Source organism: Muntiacus reevesi, chromosome 7 (genome assembly GCF_963930625.1).
Source record: "Muntiacus reevesi chromosome 7, mMunRee1.1, whole genome shotgun sequence".
In the NCBI taxonomy this organism is placed as follows: Eukaryota; Metazoa; Chordata; class Mammalia; order Artiodactyla; family Cervidae; genus Muntiacus; species Muntiacus reevesi.
This window is the reverse complement of record NC_089255.1, coordinates 57255177-57275058: the sequence shown is the minus strand read 5'-3', so window position 1 is coordinate 57275058 and position 19882 is coordinate 57255177. Positions and strand designations below refer to the sequence as shown.

Genomic DNA, 19882 nt, shown 5'->3' with positions numbered 1-19882 from the left:
CCACTCTGTCTACCTGGACCAAGCTTAGGACCTAGGGAATGGGAAAGACAGAGAGGGCAACGTCAGGAGCCTGCTGTTTTCCTACTTCTTTTATTATCTTGAGGTTTCCTTACCACAACCCGACTCCATCGCATAGAAACGCTTTTCTGTGGCACCTACCCAGCCACAGGGATGCTCCATCAGTGTGACTGCTCGCCGCTAGCTCTGGGTAGAGGGAGCTTGTCTGTTTCAGCTGGGGTAGACGTCTCAGTTTTACAAGCCAGAAAGGAAAAAAACTGACACTGCTAATGTTTACTCACTTGTTGCTTCTTAGGAAAGATTTTCAGTCTGCTGAGTTAATATACCAAGCTCTAAGATTTCTGAGAGATGGATGGTGGGTTTCTCAAAGGAGAGACTGCCAAGTTGGGTCTCTGGAAAGAATCCAGTGTTCCATAAACGCTGTCTCTTTCCTAATCATAGACAGAACCATAAAACTACAGAGAGGCAAAGGAGAGCTGCAGGCAGCAGAATGACATAGAAGCACCATCCTCTGCTTCTTGAAAAACAGAAAATGCAGATTAGGACAGATCTTGTCCACACTCCCCCCTTGACCTTCCGATGCAGGGACTGCACCATGAGAGAGCAGTATGGCAGACACTATGGAGCTCTTTGGAAAAGGCTCTTGAAAGGGGTACAGTAAAGACATTTCCTCACTCCTCTGCCAGTTTTTGACCAGGAAAGTTACGAGATGGGCAAAAACGGAGAGCAGACTAGTGACTATCTCCCCTGTCTCCTGTTACCTTGAAGGGAAAAGGTGAACCAGTGTGTGTGGGGATTAACCCCTGTTCTATCGGAAGTGGCATAAAAATGGCTAACCTCCAGGTTAGAAGGTAGACTGGATAAGGTGTTCTCTACTTTGTGCAACTTTCTCCAGAGTTAGAAGAGATGGATGGTGAAAGCAGTAGTTTTGAAGGTCCCTGTCTTTATGCCTTGAACTAGAAGATGAGGATGAGAAGAGGTAACTTAAAAATAGCTTCTCCCAAACAAACACATCTGTGTGTGTGTGTGTGCACATACACATGAGACAGAGTGAAAAGGAGAAAATTCAAAACAAATCTTCTCAGGCAATTACATTAATGTAATAATAGTGACAATAATACTAATTGTTTTATATATGTTATAAATGTTTTATACATGTTATAAATGTTTTATACATGTTTTATAAATGGTATAAAATGTTATTCCCATTTTACAGATGGGGAAGTTAACTTGCCCATCAGGTGGCGCTAGTGATAAAGAACCCGCCTGCCAATGTAGGAGATGTAAGAGATACTGGTTAGATCTCTGAGTTGGGAAGAACCCCTGGAGAAGGGAATGGCAACCCACACCAGTATTCTTGCCTGGAGAATCCCATAGACAGAGGAGCCTGGTGGGATATACGGTCCATGGGGTCGCAAAGAGTCGGACATGACTGAAGCAACTTAGAACACACAGGGGTAGAGATTGAGACCCAGGTCTTTCTGATTCCAGAGTCTAGGCTCAGGACTTTAATAAGGTACATCTTGCAGCAGGGCTTTTCTACAAGTTCAGGAAGGAGAGGGCATTGAGGAGGAAGCAGCCCCCCTCTCAACTCCCTGTGAGGTGCGTACACACAAATACACACATTAATACTCTAAGTTGTCCCACTTCCTCTGCTGTCCTCAGTTACAAACCCACCCAGCTTGCACAGGTCCACAGATGGATGTCATGTTACTTACAGGGACAATGATCACCCCTATGGATAATTTAACCTGTATCTGAAGCTGCAACAGGAGTTTCCTTTTGATAGGATGTAGCCACAGCTAGATGATGAATTAACACTTAGTTTTGAAGATGTCACGAAGACTTTAAGATTGAAAATAATGAGTGAGACTGAATGTCATTTAGCAGAATGACTTGTGACATTCAAATAAATGTTCAACTAGTGAGATTCAAGCACACAGAGGAATGACTGTAGAAAACAGTAAGGCACAAACAAATGGTGACAGCTCATAGAACTGGCTGCCCTATTCTTCACCGGATCCATCCAACCTCGGTAGTCACGGCTCAGCTGCTGTTAGCCGTGTAGAGGTCTTCCACACAAACAGACATGAACCCCCAGGGATATTCCTTGCTGAGCAGGCTGCAGGGAGAAGCAACCAGACCCTTCAGAACTCTTTTCCTCCCCTGTCATCCAAGTACCAACTCTTCTCAGTGTCTCCTGCCACACCCCCCTTCTCCCCCCCTCCTCTTTCTCAGAGCCTCCTTATCCTCCTCCCCTTCTCCATCAACCAACATAAAAGATCTGAGGGTGGGAGCCCGGAGAGCATGTTAGTTCCTGAGATTTTGAGAGAGTAAAGTTTCAGTGTCAATGTATCCACCTCCCCTCCTCCTTCTGAACTCTAGAGATATACTTAGATACACACAGAACACCCACTGGAACTTTTAAATGATGGGAAGAGATCCACAAGCCACCTGTGAAACAAAAGCTTGGTGCTTCATAGTCATGGGAACATACAGGTTGGAGAAGAGCTCATGTTTATTAATCAGGTCCACACATACCTACACAAAGCAGGTGGCCCTTGCACAGAGATAGGAGTCCACACACACAGGCATCTTGACAATGCCACCTTGCTTCTCCACCATCCTCCTCTCTTCCCACCGAGCTGTAGGTATTTACCACAGCTGCCTTGTGAGGTGCAACAGAAAGGCAGTCACTCCGCCCTTGGCTATGCCCTGGCTATGATTTATGGGTAAGGCACCTAACCCAGTTCTGGAATATGGAGATAGTAACCACCATGCTAGGTGCTGTGAGGATGAAGGAGAATAATATATGCAGGGCCTTTGGCACAGCTTCTGGTGCTGACTTGCCTGATTCCCGAGCCTGTCTTTCCTACATGCATGCCTGGGCTGATGGTGTCTTCTGACACTTGGTCCCCACCCTGGGGACCCTGGTCTGACACTGGGAAGAGTGGGAACTAGTCTGGGACCTCGGATCTGTACCCGAGGACCCCAGCTCTCAGGTCACAGGTCTGCTGACCACGGCCAGCCTGCAGGGCGGCGTGGAGCGCGGGGAGCCACGGGGTACTTGCGAGTGCCATAGGTCTTCGGCCTCTGGACCCGTGGGCGGTGGGCGGAGCGGGCCAGTGGAGGTGGGCAGAGCCCGGCGGTAAGTCGACTCAAGGCTGTGGGTGGCTTTCTCCTGTTGCTCAGTATCAGGAAGAGGCGGGGGAGGACATTCATTTTTTCCTAATTGCTAATTCCACCCATTGCTTCGATTAACTATCGATTGTGAAAAGCTGGCGGCTCCCCTTAAAGGCCAAGCTCGGCCTCCGCGCGCCACCGTGTCTGTCTCCCTGGACCCTTCGTGGGGGACCTCCTCCGCGTGTGCAGGGCAGCGATGGGCCAACGCTTCTGCACCGGCTCATCTAGCAACCTCGGGAATCGCAACCGCGAGCTGTGGTTTGAGTCCTGCCTGGCCACCCGCGGGGGCATTTTCTTCCTCGAGTGTCCTGTCACGCCCTCGGAGCCGGTCATCTGTTCCGCAGCGTCCCTGGAGTCCGGGGTTCGAGGACCTGGCCGGCTCTTGGAAAGTTATTTCAAAAAGCAGATGTGTTGCAACCCTCACTGCAGCAAACTACAGGACACAGATTTCCCGAACCTTGTCACTCCCCCGGCCCAACACCTCCCCACCCCCTGCCCCGGCCCGACGACCCGAGCCCTGCAGCGCGGAAAGCCACCTTCAAACGCACCTACTCTCCCTCCAGCGCCCAAATGCAATGGGGAAGAAAACCCCAAAGCAAAGTCAGAGCGCAGAGTCGTCCCAGTCCCGGCCTGGAAAGGATCGGACTGTTGGGGATCGGCCTCCCGCCCGGCAGCTCCGAGAAATACTCGCGATTTCCCGCCCGGGCCTCCCCTCCTCGATGCCCCAGTGTTCCTGGCGGGGCTGCCCCGACCCCTCGTACCTGCGGCGGTCCCGGGCTCGCCCTCGCTCTGCTCGCCGGAATCTGAATCCATGCCGCCGGCTGGCGTTCACAGCCGTCCGCCCGTCCCCGGGGCACCCGGGGCCGGCGTCCGGACTCAGGCAGCCGCGTCGCACTCCGGCCGGGCAATGCGCGGCGGTTCGGCAGAGGCCAGCGCGGCCCGCTCTCCGCTCCCCGCGCCCGCCGGCCGGTGCCTGCGCGCGAGGCGAGCGCGGGGCGGAGGGTGGGGCGCGCCGGGAGAGCCGGGAGGAGGGCGGGGAGCCGCGAGCTGGGAGGAGCAGGAGCGTCCGGCGCCCCGCGGGCTCCAGACTGGGGTTAAATACCCGGGGGAGGCGCCGCTCCTCCACCCGCGCTCCGCGTCTGGCACCCGCAGCCCTGGACTTGCGGAGCCGGGCGAGGTCGTGCGTGCGAGTTGGCGAGGCCGAGCCCCTTCCCTTGGGGGTGGCCAAGTTTGGAGAATTCTTAAATGAAAAAGCGCCTCTACCCAAGTTGGAAAAGAAGAGGTTCCGAGTGGGAATGCTGGGGCTGCCCGGGTTCGAGTCTGACTTCACAGTTCGGAGATCTTGGGCGAGTGACTTAACTTCTCTGTGCCTATTTCCTCACTTGGAAAATGGGGAAAATGAGAGTTCCCTTTTGTCCCGGATGGTGTGAGGGGAGTATATAAATCATGCGTGCGAGGGGCCAAGAGCAGGGCCTGGCACCTAGAGAGGAAGTAAACAGCGTGCGGCAGGTAAAACTAATTAACGCCGGTGGCTCTTCTCCTGGCGTGGGTGCGGGCAGCCGTGGTCTGGAGCCCTAGCTGCGGTCCAAGGCAGGACTCCCCCTCCTGCTGGCCAAGGAGCCAAGCCACTTCCAGGCACAGACTCGGGCAAGAATGGATTTAAAAGCCTTTACTTTAACACAGAGTGTTAAACTTCCTCAATACCCTCCTCCTTCCACTTTCTAAAAGAAAAAAAAAAAAGAGAGAGAGAGAGAAGCAGTCTATACTGATTTAGTAATTGAGACTAAACCGGGGGGAATGCACGGAGCACTAAGGCCTGAGGGGCTCCTTTGTTGTTAATTCCTGATTATCCACGCAGTCTTATTTTCTTCCTGAATTGTCAGCTCCAACACTTACATAACCTTAAGCCGGGTTCTCTACATGTAAAGTGTGGGCAGAGAACAGGGACACGCTTTATTGACCTGAGCGAAATGAAATTGGAAAGAGAGAAGTCTGTCCAAAAGAGCCATTTATTGTTTCCTGTGTGCTCTCATTTTAATCTCTACAACGACCCTGCGAGGAATTTGAAAAAAATATTTTGTTTTGGAGGTCAAAAATGGTTGAAAGTTGGCAGTTTCGAAGAATTGAACTTAAACTGTCATCTCCGTTTTGAGATGTGGAAACAGTCTCTGAGCCTTTGGCCTCAGGCTCAGTATGTGGGTGAGTTGGGCCTTGAAATCTGACCTGATGTCTGAACTTTCTATTGACCGCTAAGGTAGTGTCACAAGTGAGTTTGGCCTCTTGACTGCCTGGAGTCTGCCTCTTTTGGAGGAGGTCTGGACTTTTCAGAGTGCAAATATAGTTCTCCTTTGGGTTCTCAGAAAACGTTTTCTGGATGGCGAAACTCACAGACTTAAGCTACTAAGAGCTGAATGGATTTCCTTGGAAAGGTCTAAAGAACCCTCACTAGACATAAGATCTTGGGCAAATGGTTTAACTTCTCTCAGTTTTCTCAGGTGATGGCATCTCCTTCATCGGGTGGTTGTTAGGGAGTGAGTGAAATAATGATTGTGGAAGCTAGTTAGTACCCAATGCCTGGCACACAGTTCATGTTTGATAAATGGAAAGAACATTCTTAGATCTAATGGATCCCATTTAGAAAAACAAAATATTTTAAAATCACAATTTTAAGTGAAAAGAAAAAACTCACAGCAGTCACAGTGATAAAAGTTGATACTCAAAAAACAAATAGCTGGGTCATTTTAAAAGTTTGGCATCATGGCTTTGTAGTCTTAAGGAAAAACAAGGATGATAGCATCAGAGAACAGAGCATATTGGATTGAAAAGTCGTCCAGCTTCCTCTAAGGGCCATGCCTAAATTCAGCAATAGGAAATGTGAAACTTTCTCTGTCTCTCTAGACCTACTTTTCTGGCACTTGGTGGAAGCTCTTTTTGTTTTTCTTGTTTGTTTTAATGGACAGGTGATCGATCTGGGTTGAAGACAGAAATACCACTGAGACATCTACACATCTTAGTGCAAACAGGGTAACTCACTATTGGAACTTGATCAACAGTAAACAAAGTACTGGGAGTGCAGTTAACAACAGAGATATGTCCATCAGTCATCAGCTCTTTACTGAATACGTAGTACATTTTAGACCAGAGATAGGATTCCAAGGGCAGAGGATGTGTGTGTGTGTGTTCAGTCATGTCTGACTCTTTGCAACTCTGGGGAGGGAGAGGGCTGATCAGAATGCTCCTGAGAAGTCTATGAGGTGAGCCGTCAATAAGCAACGCCAACTCGTTTAGCCATTCCTGTATTTAATCGTAGTATATGTCTGCAAAAGGAGGCAGATGTAGAATGAAAAACTGAATGTGGAATTAAACAATGGAGAAGAGAGATCCAAACCAAATAAAATCTCCATTCCAATTTCCTATGATATGCAATCTGTTGTCATGGGATAGCAAGACAAAGGGAAATGACTGCTGGCACGCATGTGGGTTTAATGAGGAACATTAGTGGAACATACCTTATCTGTCCTCCCAGTGTGGAAAAATCTGTATAAGAGAAGGAAGTCCTTAAAATAGTATCGGCTGACCATCATCCCGACAAAAAAGGGGAAATCTGAGGTGGGTGAATCTCAGGTATACAAACCAATCCTAGTGTGTTTCTTTAAAAGAAAGAGAGAAAACTCTTAGAAAAGGGGAAAGGACTTCCGTGGTTCCTCTGTATATTTTTAGAAGAATGGCATCACTTTGCAGACTTGAATCTAGACTTATAAACCACTTTCCTCAGTGTTTCCACTACATCTTTTCAGCTTGGCTACTCTTCAGAAATGAACATTTCTAACTCTTATTGGTCATTTCTTAGCTTCAGCTAATGAAATCGGTGGCTTTTAAGGAACTTTATCTGGTGGGAAAAGCATATTTATTTGTAAGGTGACAAGAAATGGATAATAAGATAGATCCATTTCTTCTAACACGATAATATTCCTTTAATCCAAGCCAGTGCTATGACTCATCTGCCTGTCTCCTCTTGTGGGATGGAAAGGGAGCCGTCTGCAACCTTCGGCAGGCAGCCGGGAGGAGTGAGGGAGGGAGGTTCCTCTCCAAAAGCTAGGGCTGCTGTTCTGCTTCAAAAATTCACAGAGTTCTGGAACTGCCATTTCTTTGGGCTGAAGTGGCCCTTGGTACTTTGGAACCAGATCTCGCCTGGGACAGCTTCATTTTTAATAACTCGTCTCGAGGTGGTTGCTGGCACCAAGGAAGCTTCTGCCCAGAGCCAAGGTGACCTCCATGGGGCTCTCAGCAAGCTGGACCAGTGGGGTTTGAGCTTGCTTCCTATCCATCTGGCAGAACAAGATGCTGGAAGACAGCCTTGAAATAGGGGGATTTTCCTTTTTTTTCCCCTGGCTAACAAAATAATTTTTATTGTTACCCATCCTACCTTGCCTTATTTCAAAAGCAATGCACATCACTGTAGAAAAAAATGGGAAAAATTTACAAGCAAAAGAAGATTTTAAAATCCATTTATAAGTCCACCAGTGGCAGTAACTATTAGCATATCTTTTGAAAAATTTCCTTCTTTGTGTGTATAGCAGTCTGCTTTTGTAACGTGTTTTTTCCTTCAAACAGTGTTGAACATCACTCCATCTGACAATATGATTTTTAAAAGCTGCACAATATTCTTTTATATGGGTGTACCATAGGTATTTAAACATTCTCTATTGTTGGGCATACAGGTTGTTTCCAATTTTCTGCTAAAATAGTATCAGTGAATATCTTCATGTTGAAATCTTTGCACATGTCTTTAATCAGTGTCTATCAACCTTCAGCAGCCTTCATTGTTCTTAGGAGGAAAAAACAAGACAGAAAATTATAGATAACAAAATAATAGCTGTATCTATCCTGAAACATTAAGGTTATCAAGAATTTTAATGAGCATGATCTGTCTTGGCAGAGGATGGGTTAGTTGAGTTCATTCTTGAATTTATCAAGCATTGATTGAGCCCAGAGGGCATTTTTATGGGTTGAGGTGAGGAATAGAAAACATTCTTCTGCATTTTTTGGCGGGCACTGTGTCCTCTGCACAGGCCCATCCAAGTCCAGACACCTGTGGGGAGTCAGGGGTGGAAGACGCTGGTCATTTGGGCATTAGGCTGTTCTCCCAGGCTTTTAGTTCTGCCCTCATGAGCTGCCTACAGGACAACTTCCTGAGCAGCTAATGCAATGATAGTGACTCTAAAGCACAGATTCAGAGGGAGAGGGAAGTTGAAAAAGAGGGAAGAGAAAGAGAGATAAAGAGGGAAACTCCATGGCCCCAATCTCTGTTGTGTTTTGGCTCAGCTTCCTATGGGGCTGCTTGTAAGCCTTTTAAACAGAAGGACCAGGATCATAGGTTTGGCCCCACTGGGAGTCCACCTGATTACATATGGTATCTTGGGCCCCCTGTGGCATTCTGTCTGGGGGCTGCAGGATGTGAGGGTGCTGTATTGGAGCTGTTCTTATAACCATCCGCAAGGTTTGTATATGGGCACCCTAATTGACTGATTTTGCTGTGCTGTATGTCTTCCCATCTTTCTGGATCTTTCCTGGTGAGGAAAGGGTCAATTTATTCCTACTGGGGAGAAGGGTGGGCTCAAGACCCATGATTCAAGCAGCAGCTAGAATCCTTCCAGTTTAGGAAGATAAGAGTGTACCCAAAGACTGTATAGGGGCAATGTTACCCCAGTTTTCTAAAGTAAGAAAGGAGTCGATTTCAAGAATCACAGATCCATAACAGGCCTTTTTGGCCACTCTTTAGAAAAAGTCTGGAACAAGTAGGTTTATATGTGTTTAAAGAAGAAAGTGGTGATCACCAGCAGCAAACATGGGTTCGTTATGATGTCCCATTAAGATAACCATGTTAACTTTCTTTAAACAGTATCATTAGGTGAATCAAGATAATTTTATTTAACTTAGAGGCAGCAAGTATTAGTTAAGCACTCTGTCCTTGAAGTGAAGAGCGCTGACTGCCACGGATGTTATACGTTGTGATATAAGTAAAGAATTTGATGAAGTCTTGCGTAATTCCTTTGCTCTTAGGTGGATCTAGAACTGGTTGAGCAGCACTACCCAGTGAGGCTTGATTCATAGTTCTGAGTTAACTTGAAGGGAGATCTCCGGTGGAGTGACACAGAGCTTTGTCCTTGTTTCTGGTCTATTCTATTCTTCTTTTTCTTCCTCCTCCTCCTCTTCTTTTTAATCCAGCACTTTGGAGGATGAATTTGGTTGTGCTTATCAAATGTGTGGTTACCCTGCTAAGACAGGTCAGGAAAGACTTGAAATCACATAGTAAAAAAGTAGATGGGTCTTGATAGTCCATGGACTCCACATGAGTCAGCAGGGGAATGACTGCTGCATTGCTCCAAGAAGGGCGGGATTAGTCTTCTGTTTCTGAGCTGGTGTTAGGGTCACCATGGGTCTTGTGAACATCTGGTACCACATCCCAGGGAGCTCCCAGAAGTAGGGATACCAGAACAGTGAGGGAGGTTTGGGAAATATTCTGTATAAGGAAGTTTGAATGTCAGACTTGGGAAAGAAAGAAAACAAGACATAACAGGATGGATGTCCTCAGATGTGTAAAGACCTAGACGCTAGGCTGATAGAGAACTAGAGATCAGTGTTATAAGTTATACACTGTTATAAGTTATACACAATATTATACGTTATACACTGATCTATAACACTATGGATCAGTGTTATAAGAAAGTAGAATTTGTATTTAGGGCCATTCCTGGCCTGCTTGTCCTCAGATCCATCCTTGAACTTTCTCTGCTCTGTATGGAGGAAGAGCTGACCGTTGCGGGCTGCATTTGCCATCCTGTGATGTGAGCTAGTTGCTAGCTGGATCTAGCAATGTGAAGCACTGGCAGAAGACTGGAGGACAGGGCAAGAAAGAGCTGGGATATTCTCTCCAGCCCTCCTTCCCTCAGTCCTGTGACCATTGCTGTATCTCCTCCGTGGCTCCAGCTCCCACTAATGGACCCACTGTAGTTCCACCTTCCATCAGGTGACCATGGCCTCTGGGTTCCAGTAATAGCACCTTCTCTCTTTTTTCCATCCAGCCCAGGATGGCAGTGGATTCCTGCTGTTGCTAATATCTAGGCTTCCTTGGGGTTTCCCCGGTGGTTCTAATGGTAAAGAATCCATCTGCCAAGCAGGAGACACAAGAGATGTGGGTTTAATCCCTAGGTGGTAAAGATCCCCTGGAATAGGAAATAGCAACCTGCTCTTCCCTGGACAATCTTATGGACAAAGGAGCCTGGTGGGCTACAGTCTATGGTGTCACAAAGAGTCGGACATGACTGAGCACAAACACTACAGCCTGCCATACTGCCCTCTGGCTTCTCAGCTCTTCCATCCCCCTGTAACTGGTTCCCTGTATTATTCTGTTAGAAATTATATATTTTCAGAGTTGGGATTAGAACTCAAGGCTCCTGACCTGAGATCAGCACTCTTTTCATTTCGTGTTGGCTGTCTCCCCCTGTATAGATTTTTATTAACCATCCACCCATGGTTTCTATTAGTCACTCTTTTGATCTATGGGAGGGAAAATTGAGTCTCCTAAAGCATTTTTAAAAAAAATTCTCTTGTGATTATGTGACAACCTAGTTCAATAACACTTACTCGCTAATTATTTTACAGAACAAATACTGCTCGCTAAGTGTTGAGTGGAACCTTTTTTTCCTCCCTTCAAAGCATTTTGTACTTAGAAAAGCTAAATACACATTCCAATCTGGAAGATTCCATTTATATAAGTCTCTGATTTCATAATGTCTATGTTGAATTGAGGGCTGTAGAAAAGGAAAGGAATGCTCAAGGCCACCTAGTCTAATCCCATCACTTTAGATGTAAAGAAACAGGTTCAGAAAGATGGAGTGGCTTTCCCAACTTTAGGGGCAGAGTGGGGCAAGAACCCAGGTCTCAGTTCAAGGTTCTGGGTTCAAGATACTTATACCGTCATGCTTGTTTGTGGGCATCTTTATTATTGTTTATTACTGTCATTCACTGCATCCAGTTTTCAATCTGCTTCTGCCTTCAGTTCCCAAATTTCTTCCCAGTGCTGTCTTTCCCTTCTTTTCAACTCCTGCTTACCAGGGTTTCAGTAGCCCATCTCCACTTGGAATGGAGTTATCAAAGTAGGAGTTAACTAAGTCCTTTTAAAAATTTCTTTATCTCATCGACAACTGCCTTCGGCTCCTTCCCCTTTCCTTCTTTCTCCTCCACTCCCCTTCTTTCCTGGATTCTCAGATTTTCCATTCTTCTCTCCACTCTAGCCAACATTTTTCCTTCCCACCAAGTCTTCTCTTGGCATGGCCCTTTAATTGGTCTCTCCCTTTTGTGTCCAGTCATCCTGGTTGAAGCCATCAACACTTCTAAGAGAGGAATCTTTCAAGCCCTGGATCTGATTCCTGGTTGCCATAAACCTTTGATCATTCTCTGAGGAAAGCCATAAATTAATGTCATTCCTTGGCAGGCCCCCTGGGCCTATCCCAGATCACTTCCCTGGTCTCTCAGTTTTGGATGTGATCATCTTAACACCTCAAACACTATAGCATAGATGGGAAATCCTCCCCTAGCCAAGAATGTAATATTTATTCTAGGTCAAACTATTAACATGTATCATCCCATGGGAATTTCCATTGTTTCAACAACTTTCTCTTTTGGCTGTCAGTATCAATCTTAGCTGGTTTTTAGATCTTTCCAAATTTATGTTATCTGGACGTTCATGAGTGATTAGATTTACTGAAGCTCTTTCAGGATAACATCATTACAATATAATATTTGAGTCACTGTGACCCTGTTCAAATGAACTAATCCTACCCCCAAACAGACACGTTGACAACATATTTCCAGTTGGCTTAATTATATTCTTCTATCCTTCCAAATTTTGTGTTACTTTCTTCCAATGTGGATTTTGTCAAGTCACATACTTATCAAAAATCCAGGAACTCACTTTACCCTGCACATTCCTATAATTCATACTTCAATTTCTCTTGATGAAGTTGATAAGTCCAAGGATCAAGTATTGGATTTCTGTCTCAGGAAGCAAGCGCAGGAAACACCCATCTCCTTCGTTGGTCCAGGTGATAGTGCTTTAAGAGTTAGCAGGAACAGGAAGTGGTCCAGAGAAAAGAGGCAGCCTTGGACACCAGAGTCCTAACCCCATCATGCTCTCCTCTCCTAGAGAGGATTGGATGGCGGGTCAGAGCAACACTAACTCTCAGTTCCAGAAATCACATCTTTCCAAAATCTCCACAGTTACCTAAGGTGCCAACAGCCTCCCAGTTCCCCACATTTGTCTTCAAATTAGTTGTGATTTTTTTTTTTTTTTTTGGTCTTACTTCCACTTTGGTGTTCACAGTTCTATCAAATTCTAATGTTATTTCTTCCACAAATCTCTTGATTTTATTCTTTCATTTCCAAATCCACAGTCTCCCTCCTCCCAGCTCTTTACCTGTGTCTTGAATGCTGCAACAACACACTTCCTCCAGCCTTGCACAAATAAATCCCCCTGTACCCAAGCCAAGCCAGAGTTCAGCCTCCCTCAACCGTCACTCTTTTTCATCTGAGAGCTTGTGTCTTCACCATCCTGCTCTGCTCCCTGTGCCCAGGAGAGCCTTGAATATGTGTCAAAACAAGGAACTTGCCAGAGTATCAGCAATGATGGTTTGTCCCAGTGCACCCCGTTTCAGTCTCTTTCTGCTTCCTGCCTTAATTTCTCTGACTCTCTACTTGCTGATGTGCTGGCCCCTTTTCCTTCTTCCCCCAGCAGAAGGCCTGCCTCCTTCCGGCCAGCTGGGATGCCTTGCTCTGACAGCTAGAGGTTTTGACTCTCTGGCTTGGCCTTAGGCCCTTGTCCCTAGAATTGCCCTCATGGGAACTTTGGGCCAGCAATCCCTGGTGTTCCTGGAACCCACATCTTCTTGGCTTTGCTTCTGGACCACTAAGTGTTGGGTAATTTCTGGCATGTCAGAGTGAAGACACCTGGATTTTTGTCATGAACTTGATGTGTGAGTTTAAATAAGTCAGGGGTGCCTGCCTCAGCCCTCTTCAGATGCCAGTTCTGAGGACCTTCAGCTTGCCATCTTGCATGCCTTGAACACATCCACCACTTCCCTGCTAATGCCCGAACCTGTCCTGACCAAGCCCCTTTCTCCCACCACAAGATGAGGAGGGGGATGAAGCTTGTCTGTAACTCGGCACTCAGCATACCCTGGGTCTCTGCATATTCACTGACCCACAGTTTCTCCTTTGGCTCTGTCCTCCAGACCGTGTAAACAGTGTGCTTGGGTCTTACCCCCGTGTAAGAGGTAAGAGGTGAATGGTTTGATGTTAAAACTCCAACTAAAACTCTTATTTTATCTACTTAAAAAAAATCATTGTAATATATAGTGGAAGTATATGTAACCTTGTTCTGTATTTTCCAAGTCTCCTGTAAATGTGCTATCATAGTTTCATAATATAAAAAATTAAAATTAAAATAAAAAAATAAAGTATGCCTTCCCACAGGAGCCCCTCCCCACTGCCTGGTCATTCTAATAGCCCTTCTTGTGTACCATTGTCTCATTCTTGGGGTATGGGAATACTGTGTTCAGTATTCCAAGAGCTAGTGCACTGAGATTTGTACTTCTGTTTTGTTTCCAATCCAAATTGATTATTTTTTTCAGTTTTCATCCAGATGTTTGATATCATGTAAACACAGCTTGAAAGTGTTCCTGAACTGCTTACAGATGTACACCAGTGAAATCCTTTCCAAATTATATATAATGATGCTCTATTTATATCTGTGCCATAGTCTCTGGCTTGAGTTTTAACTATAAGACTAAATTGGAAAAAAAGTAAAAAACTCACATATGTGGATGATTTGTCTACTTGATTAAAGACTCCAGATATTTGGACATATTCAGGAATTGACATTGTTTCCTACTGAATGCAGGTGTATCTGTAGCCATGGTATTCTGAACTGAATGTTTGTGCCTCCCATTCATATGTGGAAGCCCAAAATTGTAATGTGAAGGTGTTTAGAGATGAGTTCTTTGGGAGGTGACTAGGGTTAGATGAGGTTATGAAGGTGGGGCCCTTATAATGGGATTAGTGTCTTTATAGGAAGAGATAGAAGTAGACTCTCTCTGTCTATGAGCTCACACAAAGGAAGGGTCATATGAACACACAGTGAGAAGGTACTGTGCTGGGCTGTGCTTCGTTGCTCAGTCGTGACCCCATGGACTGTCCCCCGCCAGGCTGCTCTGTCCATGGGGGTTCTCCAGGCAAGAACACTGGACTGGGTTGCCATGCCTTCCTCCAGGGGATCTTCCCAACCCAGGGATCAAACCCAGGTCTCCCACATTGCAGGTGGATTCTTTACTATCTGAGCCACCAGGGAAGCCCAAGCATACTGGAATGGGTAGCCTATCCCTTCTCCAGGGGATCTTCCTGACCTAGGAATTGAACTGGGGTCTTCTGCATTGCAGGAGGATTCTTTACCAGCTGAGCTACCAGGGAAGTGAGAAGGTGGCCACCTGCAATTCAAGAGAAAACCTCTCAGAACCTGACCATGCTGGCACTTTGATCTCAGACTTCTAGCTTCCAGACTGTGAGTAAATAGCATTTCTTTTGTTTAAGCACCCAGTCTATGGTATCTTGTTGTGGAGACTGAGTGGAATAATATGCATGGGGACCAAGAATATGTTGCTTCATTCAGTGTATATTCACTGTGTCTCTCGAACCTGCTGTATATAAGCCAAGACCTTCTTCCTTGATGTTTGACATCAGAAGGACACCCTGTAAGCCCTTTAGATCTACTTAATTCTCCTCAAGGCTTAGTTGCAGATACAGTATTTATGGGTGATTGCATAAAAGGTATTATAGCAGATTGTATTATCCAAAGATGTTACAGTCTGGCCAAATTTCTGGCCCATAAAATTGTAAGGAAAATAAAATGGTAGTTGTAGGTCACTAAATTTGGGGGTAATTTGTTATGCATCTATAGTAACTGTAAGAGATATACATTTCATTGATTCCTGTCAGTAAAATCCCACCCCTGAATTAAGCCCAACCAACAGAAAGTCTACCTTGGTTGGATTGTTTTTGAGTAGCCCTCAGGTGTGGTGCCCTGGTTTGTACCAACAGACAGGATCAGAGACAGCTGCTCTGTGAAGATACTGTTGAGATGGGATCTAGGTCACTTAGAGCTTAGTGCAGGAAAGGTTGTGTTTCTTGGGAGCAGTTGGTATCTTACAGACACTGTGAATCTTATTTTTGCTCACCTTTTCCTCTTTGCTTTGGCTTCTAGGAAGCTCAGGACTAATTCTGTGATCAATCTGTAACTATCTTATTTCTTTGTATCCTTCTGTATCTATTTTTGTAAGCCCCTTAAAAATACTTTTGGAAAAAGTGTTTTGATGCAGTTGGGCCATAAATGAATTAATGCAAGAATGAATGTCCCTCAAATCACCTTAGAATTTGAGAGTGTTATTAGATTGGGCTAGTTCCAACATAAAGCTTTATTATGACTTTATTAAAAACGAAACATATCTTGTGTGCATGCATGCTAAGTGACTTCAGTTGTCCAACTCTTTGTGATCCCATGAATTGTAGCCCCCTAGGCTCCTCTGACCATGGAATTCTCCGGGCAAGAATACTGTCATGGGTTCCCATGCCCTCCTCCAGGGGATCTTCCTGGCCCAGGTACTGAACCTGTATCTCTCATGTCTCTTGAATTGGCTGGCAGGTGACTAGCACCACCTGGGTAGCCCACAAAATTGTAAGCAAAATAAAATGGTAAGATAAAACATATCTTACATTATCTAAAACAAAACTACAAGAAACTAAAAGGGACCATCTAGACTGGAAGTTGAAAGAAATAATAATCCACTGCAAAGTAATATAACATCATTTAGTAAGTTAAACAATGAGGCATTTCAACAGGAAAAGTGTGTTTATTGAGCACCCATTAGCTCGCGGGCATTTTCTAGATCCTCTATGTATTAAATTGCATTTCAGTTCAGTTCAGTCACTCAGTTGTGTCTGACTCTTTGTGACCCCATGGAGTGCAGCACTCCAGGTTTCCCTGTCCATCACCAACTCCCGGAGCTTGCTCAAACTCATGTCCATTGAGTCGGTGATGCCATCCAACCATCTCATTCTCTGTTGTCCTCTTCTCCTGCCTTCAATCTTTCCCAGCATCACAGTCTTTTTCAATGAGTCAGTTCTTTGCATCAGGTGGCTGAAGTATTGGACCAAAGTAATGGATTAAATTGCATTTAGTCATGTTTCATCCAGATCGCCCCGTGGATGTAAAGTTACCTTAGGTTCAAATGAAAAAACTGATTGCTGCTGCTGCTGCTGCTAAGTCGCTTCAGTCGCGTCCGACTCTGTGTGACCCCATAGACGGCAGCCCACCAGGCTCCCCCGTCCCTGGGATTCTCCAGGCAAGAACACTGGAGTGGGGAAAAAACTGATTAGAGAGGTTGAAAAGCTTGTCCTGGTCACACAACTAAATGGGAGAGCTAAGCTTTGGACTCCATGCCCTTTCTGGTTACAGTGGGAATTGATGACCACCCTGAGGTACACATAGGTTAGAGTACTTCTCCAGGCATAGGTCAAATCCTCTTCAAGTGCAGATGCATCTCTTTGGGATGGGGTTTTGCTGCAACTAGTCCTGCTGGAGGAAGGAACCAGTGGCCTGGGGTACAGCAGGAGAGGATGGATAGGAAGCAGATGGATGCCCCCAGGGGACAGCCTCTTACACAATCTTCACTTTCTGAGCTGTTTTCTTTTCCCCCTTCCATATTATCACCACCACTCCCCACCCTCCTCAGAAGAATATCATTGCTTCTTCAAAGAGACTCCTGAAAAACTCAGATGTTGGCCACCACTGTGGGTGAGGTTTCTGCTTGTTTCTGGGCACTGGCACATAGAGAGGCATTTGCCTTTTCTCTTCATATCTGGATGGAAGGGGCTTCCCTGGTGGTTCAGAAGATAAAGAATCTGCCTGCAACGCAGGAGACCTGAGTTTGACCCCTGGGTCAGAAAGATCCCCTGGAGAAGGAAATAGCAACCTACTCCACTATTCTTTGGAGAAGGAAATGGCAATCCATTCCAGTATTCTTGCCTGGAGAATTACATGGACAGAGAAGGCTGGCAGGCTACAGTTCATGGGATCGCAAAGAGTCAGACATGACTAAGCAAGTAACACACACCAGTATTCTTGCCTGAAGAATTCCATGGACAGAAGAGTCTGGCGAGCTACAGTCCATGGGGTCACAAAGAGTTGGATATGATTGAGCGACTAACACTTTGAATTTCGTGGACAGAAACTGGAAAAAGGTGTTCTTGGTACTGACATAATTCCTTTCAATGGATTCAGCGAGTAGATCAGGCAAGCATCATGACCATGGGCTTCTAGGCAGTGCCTGGACATTCTTGCATTTCATGTCAAGAAGGGTTCGGTAATGATCCCCTGCTGGCTGCATCCTCTGCCAGGCAGTGATTTTAAGCAGCAGAGAGAAGAAACCCAGACCTGTGGGCAAGAAGTCTATCCAAGCCCTGACTGCATGCTGTCATTTGTCTGGATGATGCTCCTGGAACTATGACCTAAATTCTCAAATCTCTCTAATGGCTTGCCTGCATAAATGGACTTTTAGCTGCTATTAGAGTTAGCCTTCTAAGTAGGCATGAGGTGATTTAAGGGGTGTGGTTTGGGTAAGCCAAACAACTCCACACCTTCTCTCCTGCTGGGCACGTGCCTGAAGTCCCACCATCAGGGATTCAGATCACAGAACCAAGAGGAAGCTTTTAGTGTACAAGAGCCTCTTAACAAAAACATCCCTAGATGGATATTTGGAGCAGATCCAGGGGAGTCCCAGGCTGAACTGCTGCCCTCTCTACGCTCAGCCCCTTCTCCCTGTTCCAGTAGCTAGTACCTTCATTAGGCCATATGTACTCAGTCCTGGTTGGTTCTGGAGCCAATTCAGTATGTTAGTGTCTTTCACCTACCAGCAGATGGGGTTTAGCAGTTGACTCACTCACTCGCTCATTCACACAGTTTTTGTTGAGCAGCTCCATGCTCAGGTGCTAGACATTTGGCTGGACTCTGAGGATATTGGCAGGAGCATAGTCCTGGCCATCATGGGGTGTCCATTATGCTGGAGGAGGCAGATAAGTTCACTAATAAATGTGCCATGGGTCAGATGGTGATGAGCACTGTGGAGAAAATAAGGGGCTGGATGTGTGATATTTCACATGCAAAGTTCTCTTGGATGAAGTGACAGTGGGACAGGAGCTGTGTGCAGTGAGCCAACAAATGAGCCAGCGACATGGGGAAGGGTGTCCCAGGCAGAGGGGCACAGTGTGTGCTGGAGGACCCCCCAGGGGCCTGGGGGAGCTGGGAGAGGCATGGGGAGGGAGTCAATGAGGAGGACAGAGTGGGAGGCGGGTAGGAGTGGTCACTCCACATTCCCAGTCTGAGTGCCTGGAAAGCTTGAAGTAAACCCTGGTAGACAGCACCGGCCAAGTCACAGCGTCTCTCCCAGAGAGCCAGGGACCTGCATCCCAAGCCGCAGCTTATCTGAACGACACCCTGGCAACTGCCTGCCAATTCCCCTGGAGCAGTAACCCTGCCCCTCCCTCTGCATCAGCAAGGACCATCCTTCTGCTGGCTCCTGTAGCCTCCCCCGCCCCCGACTGTGGCCCCTGTAACCTCCCCTGGGTCATCCCCATCCCCCACCCCTGACATCAGGGTGGGAGCAGGCACCTTGCAGGTTGGTTCTCCTTAACTCTAGCTCAGCCACCTACTGGCTTCTGTGCCATCCACTGTGTGCGAGGCCAGTCCTCCCACCGCATTCCTGGGGCTGGCTTGTTTGCACAGAATCACTGCTCAGAGCTATAAGATGCTTTGTGGACAAACACCTTCCACCTTGTGATTTTGTCCAGGGCTCACCCTGGGCAAGCCCTTTCCTGCCCTTGGGAAATTTATTTAGTACTTGGTGTGTGCTAGGCACTGTGCTTTACATGTGTCAAGATTGTCAAGATTTTCCAATAAGATAGATATTACTAAATTTTATCCCTATTTTACAGGTGAGAAAAATGGAGGCTCAGAAAGGCTAAAGTGTTTGCTGAAGATCATATACAGCTGGTGAGTGAAATTTCAGTTGAAACCAAATCTGTCTTTCCCCAGAGCCCTTCCTATAAAAATGAAAAGAGTTGAATGTATTCAGAAAGAGGTTTTGAACTGAGAATTGTAACAAGGACAGCCCTGCAGCTCCAGCATGGAGGAGCTGATCTATGCATCTTGCCTGGGTTGTTCACCCAGCAGGAATGAAGATCCTGGAAATTGTCCTGCCATTCCTCACCAGTGATAGCTCTGCCACGCCAGCATCCCAAACCATGCTGCTCCTCTGGCCCAGAACTCCCTGACTGCAAGTGAAAAATGCCTGCATTTATAGTACTTCCCCTGATGCATAAATGTTCTTTTTTCTGGCCCGCATGCCTGGCCTCTTACATCAAACGTTTGCCCTCTGGGTACCGTGGATTGGGAACACAAAGCTAATTATGGCTCAGTCTCTGCTGTCGTGGGCACCCCAAAGAGACGCTCTTTTGAGATGGCTGCTTCCTGCCCCTGTTTTTCTGAGGAGAAGCCCGTGCTGCTGCCTTTCCC

The 19882-nt window shown here is 46.3% G+C and overlaps 1 protein-coding gene across 1 annotated transcript in view; it reads right to left on the bottom strand.

Annotated features, from left to right (window-relative positions):
- The window catches only part of TNFAIP8L3 (TNF alpha induced protein 8 like 3), a 44430-nt gene extending 40174 nt beyond the window's left edge, over positions 1-4256 (bottom strand). Inside the window, exon 1 of the mRNA XM_065940044.1 lies at positions 3963-4256. Coding sequence (XP_065796116.1) covers positions 3963-4014 — 52 coding nt within the window. The 5' untranslated portion in view covers positions 4015-4256. The remainder of the gene's footprint in view (positions 1-3962) is intronic.
- Positions 4257-19882: the final 15626 nt, after the last annotated feature.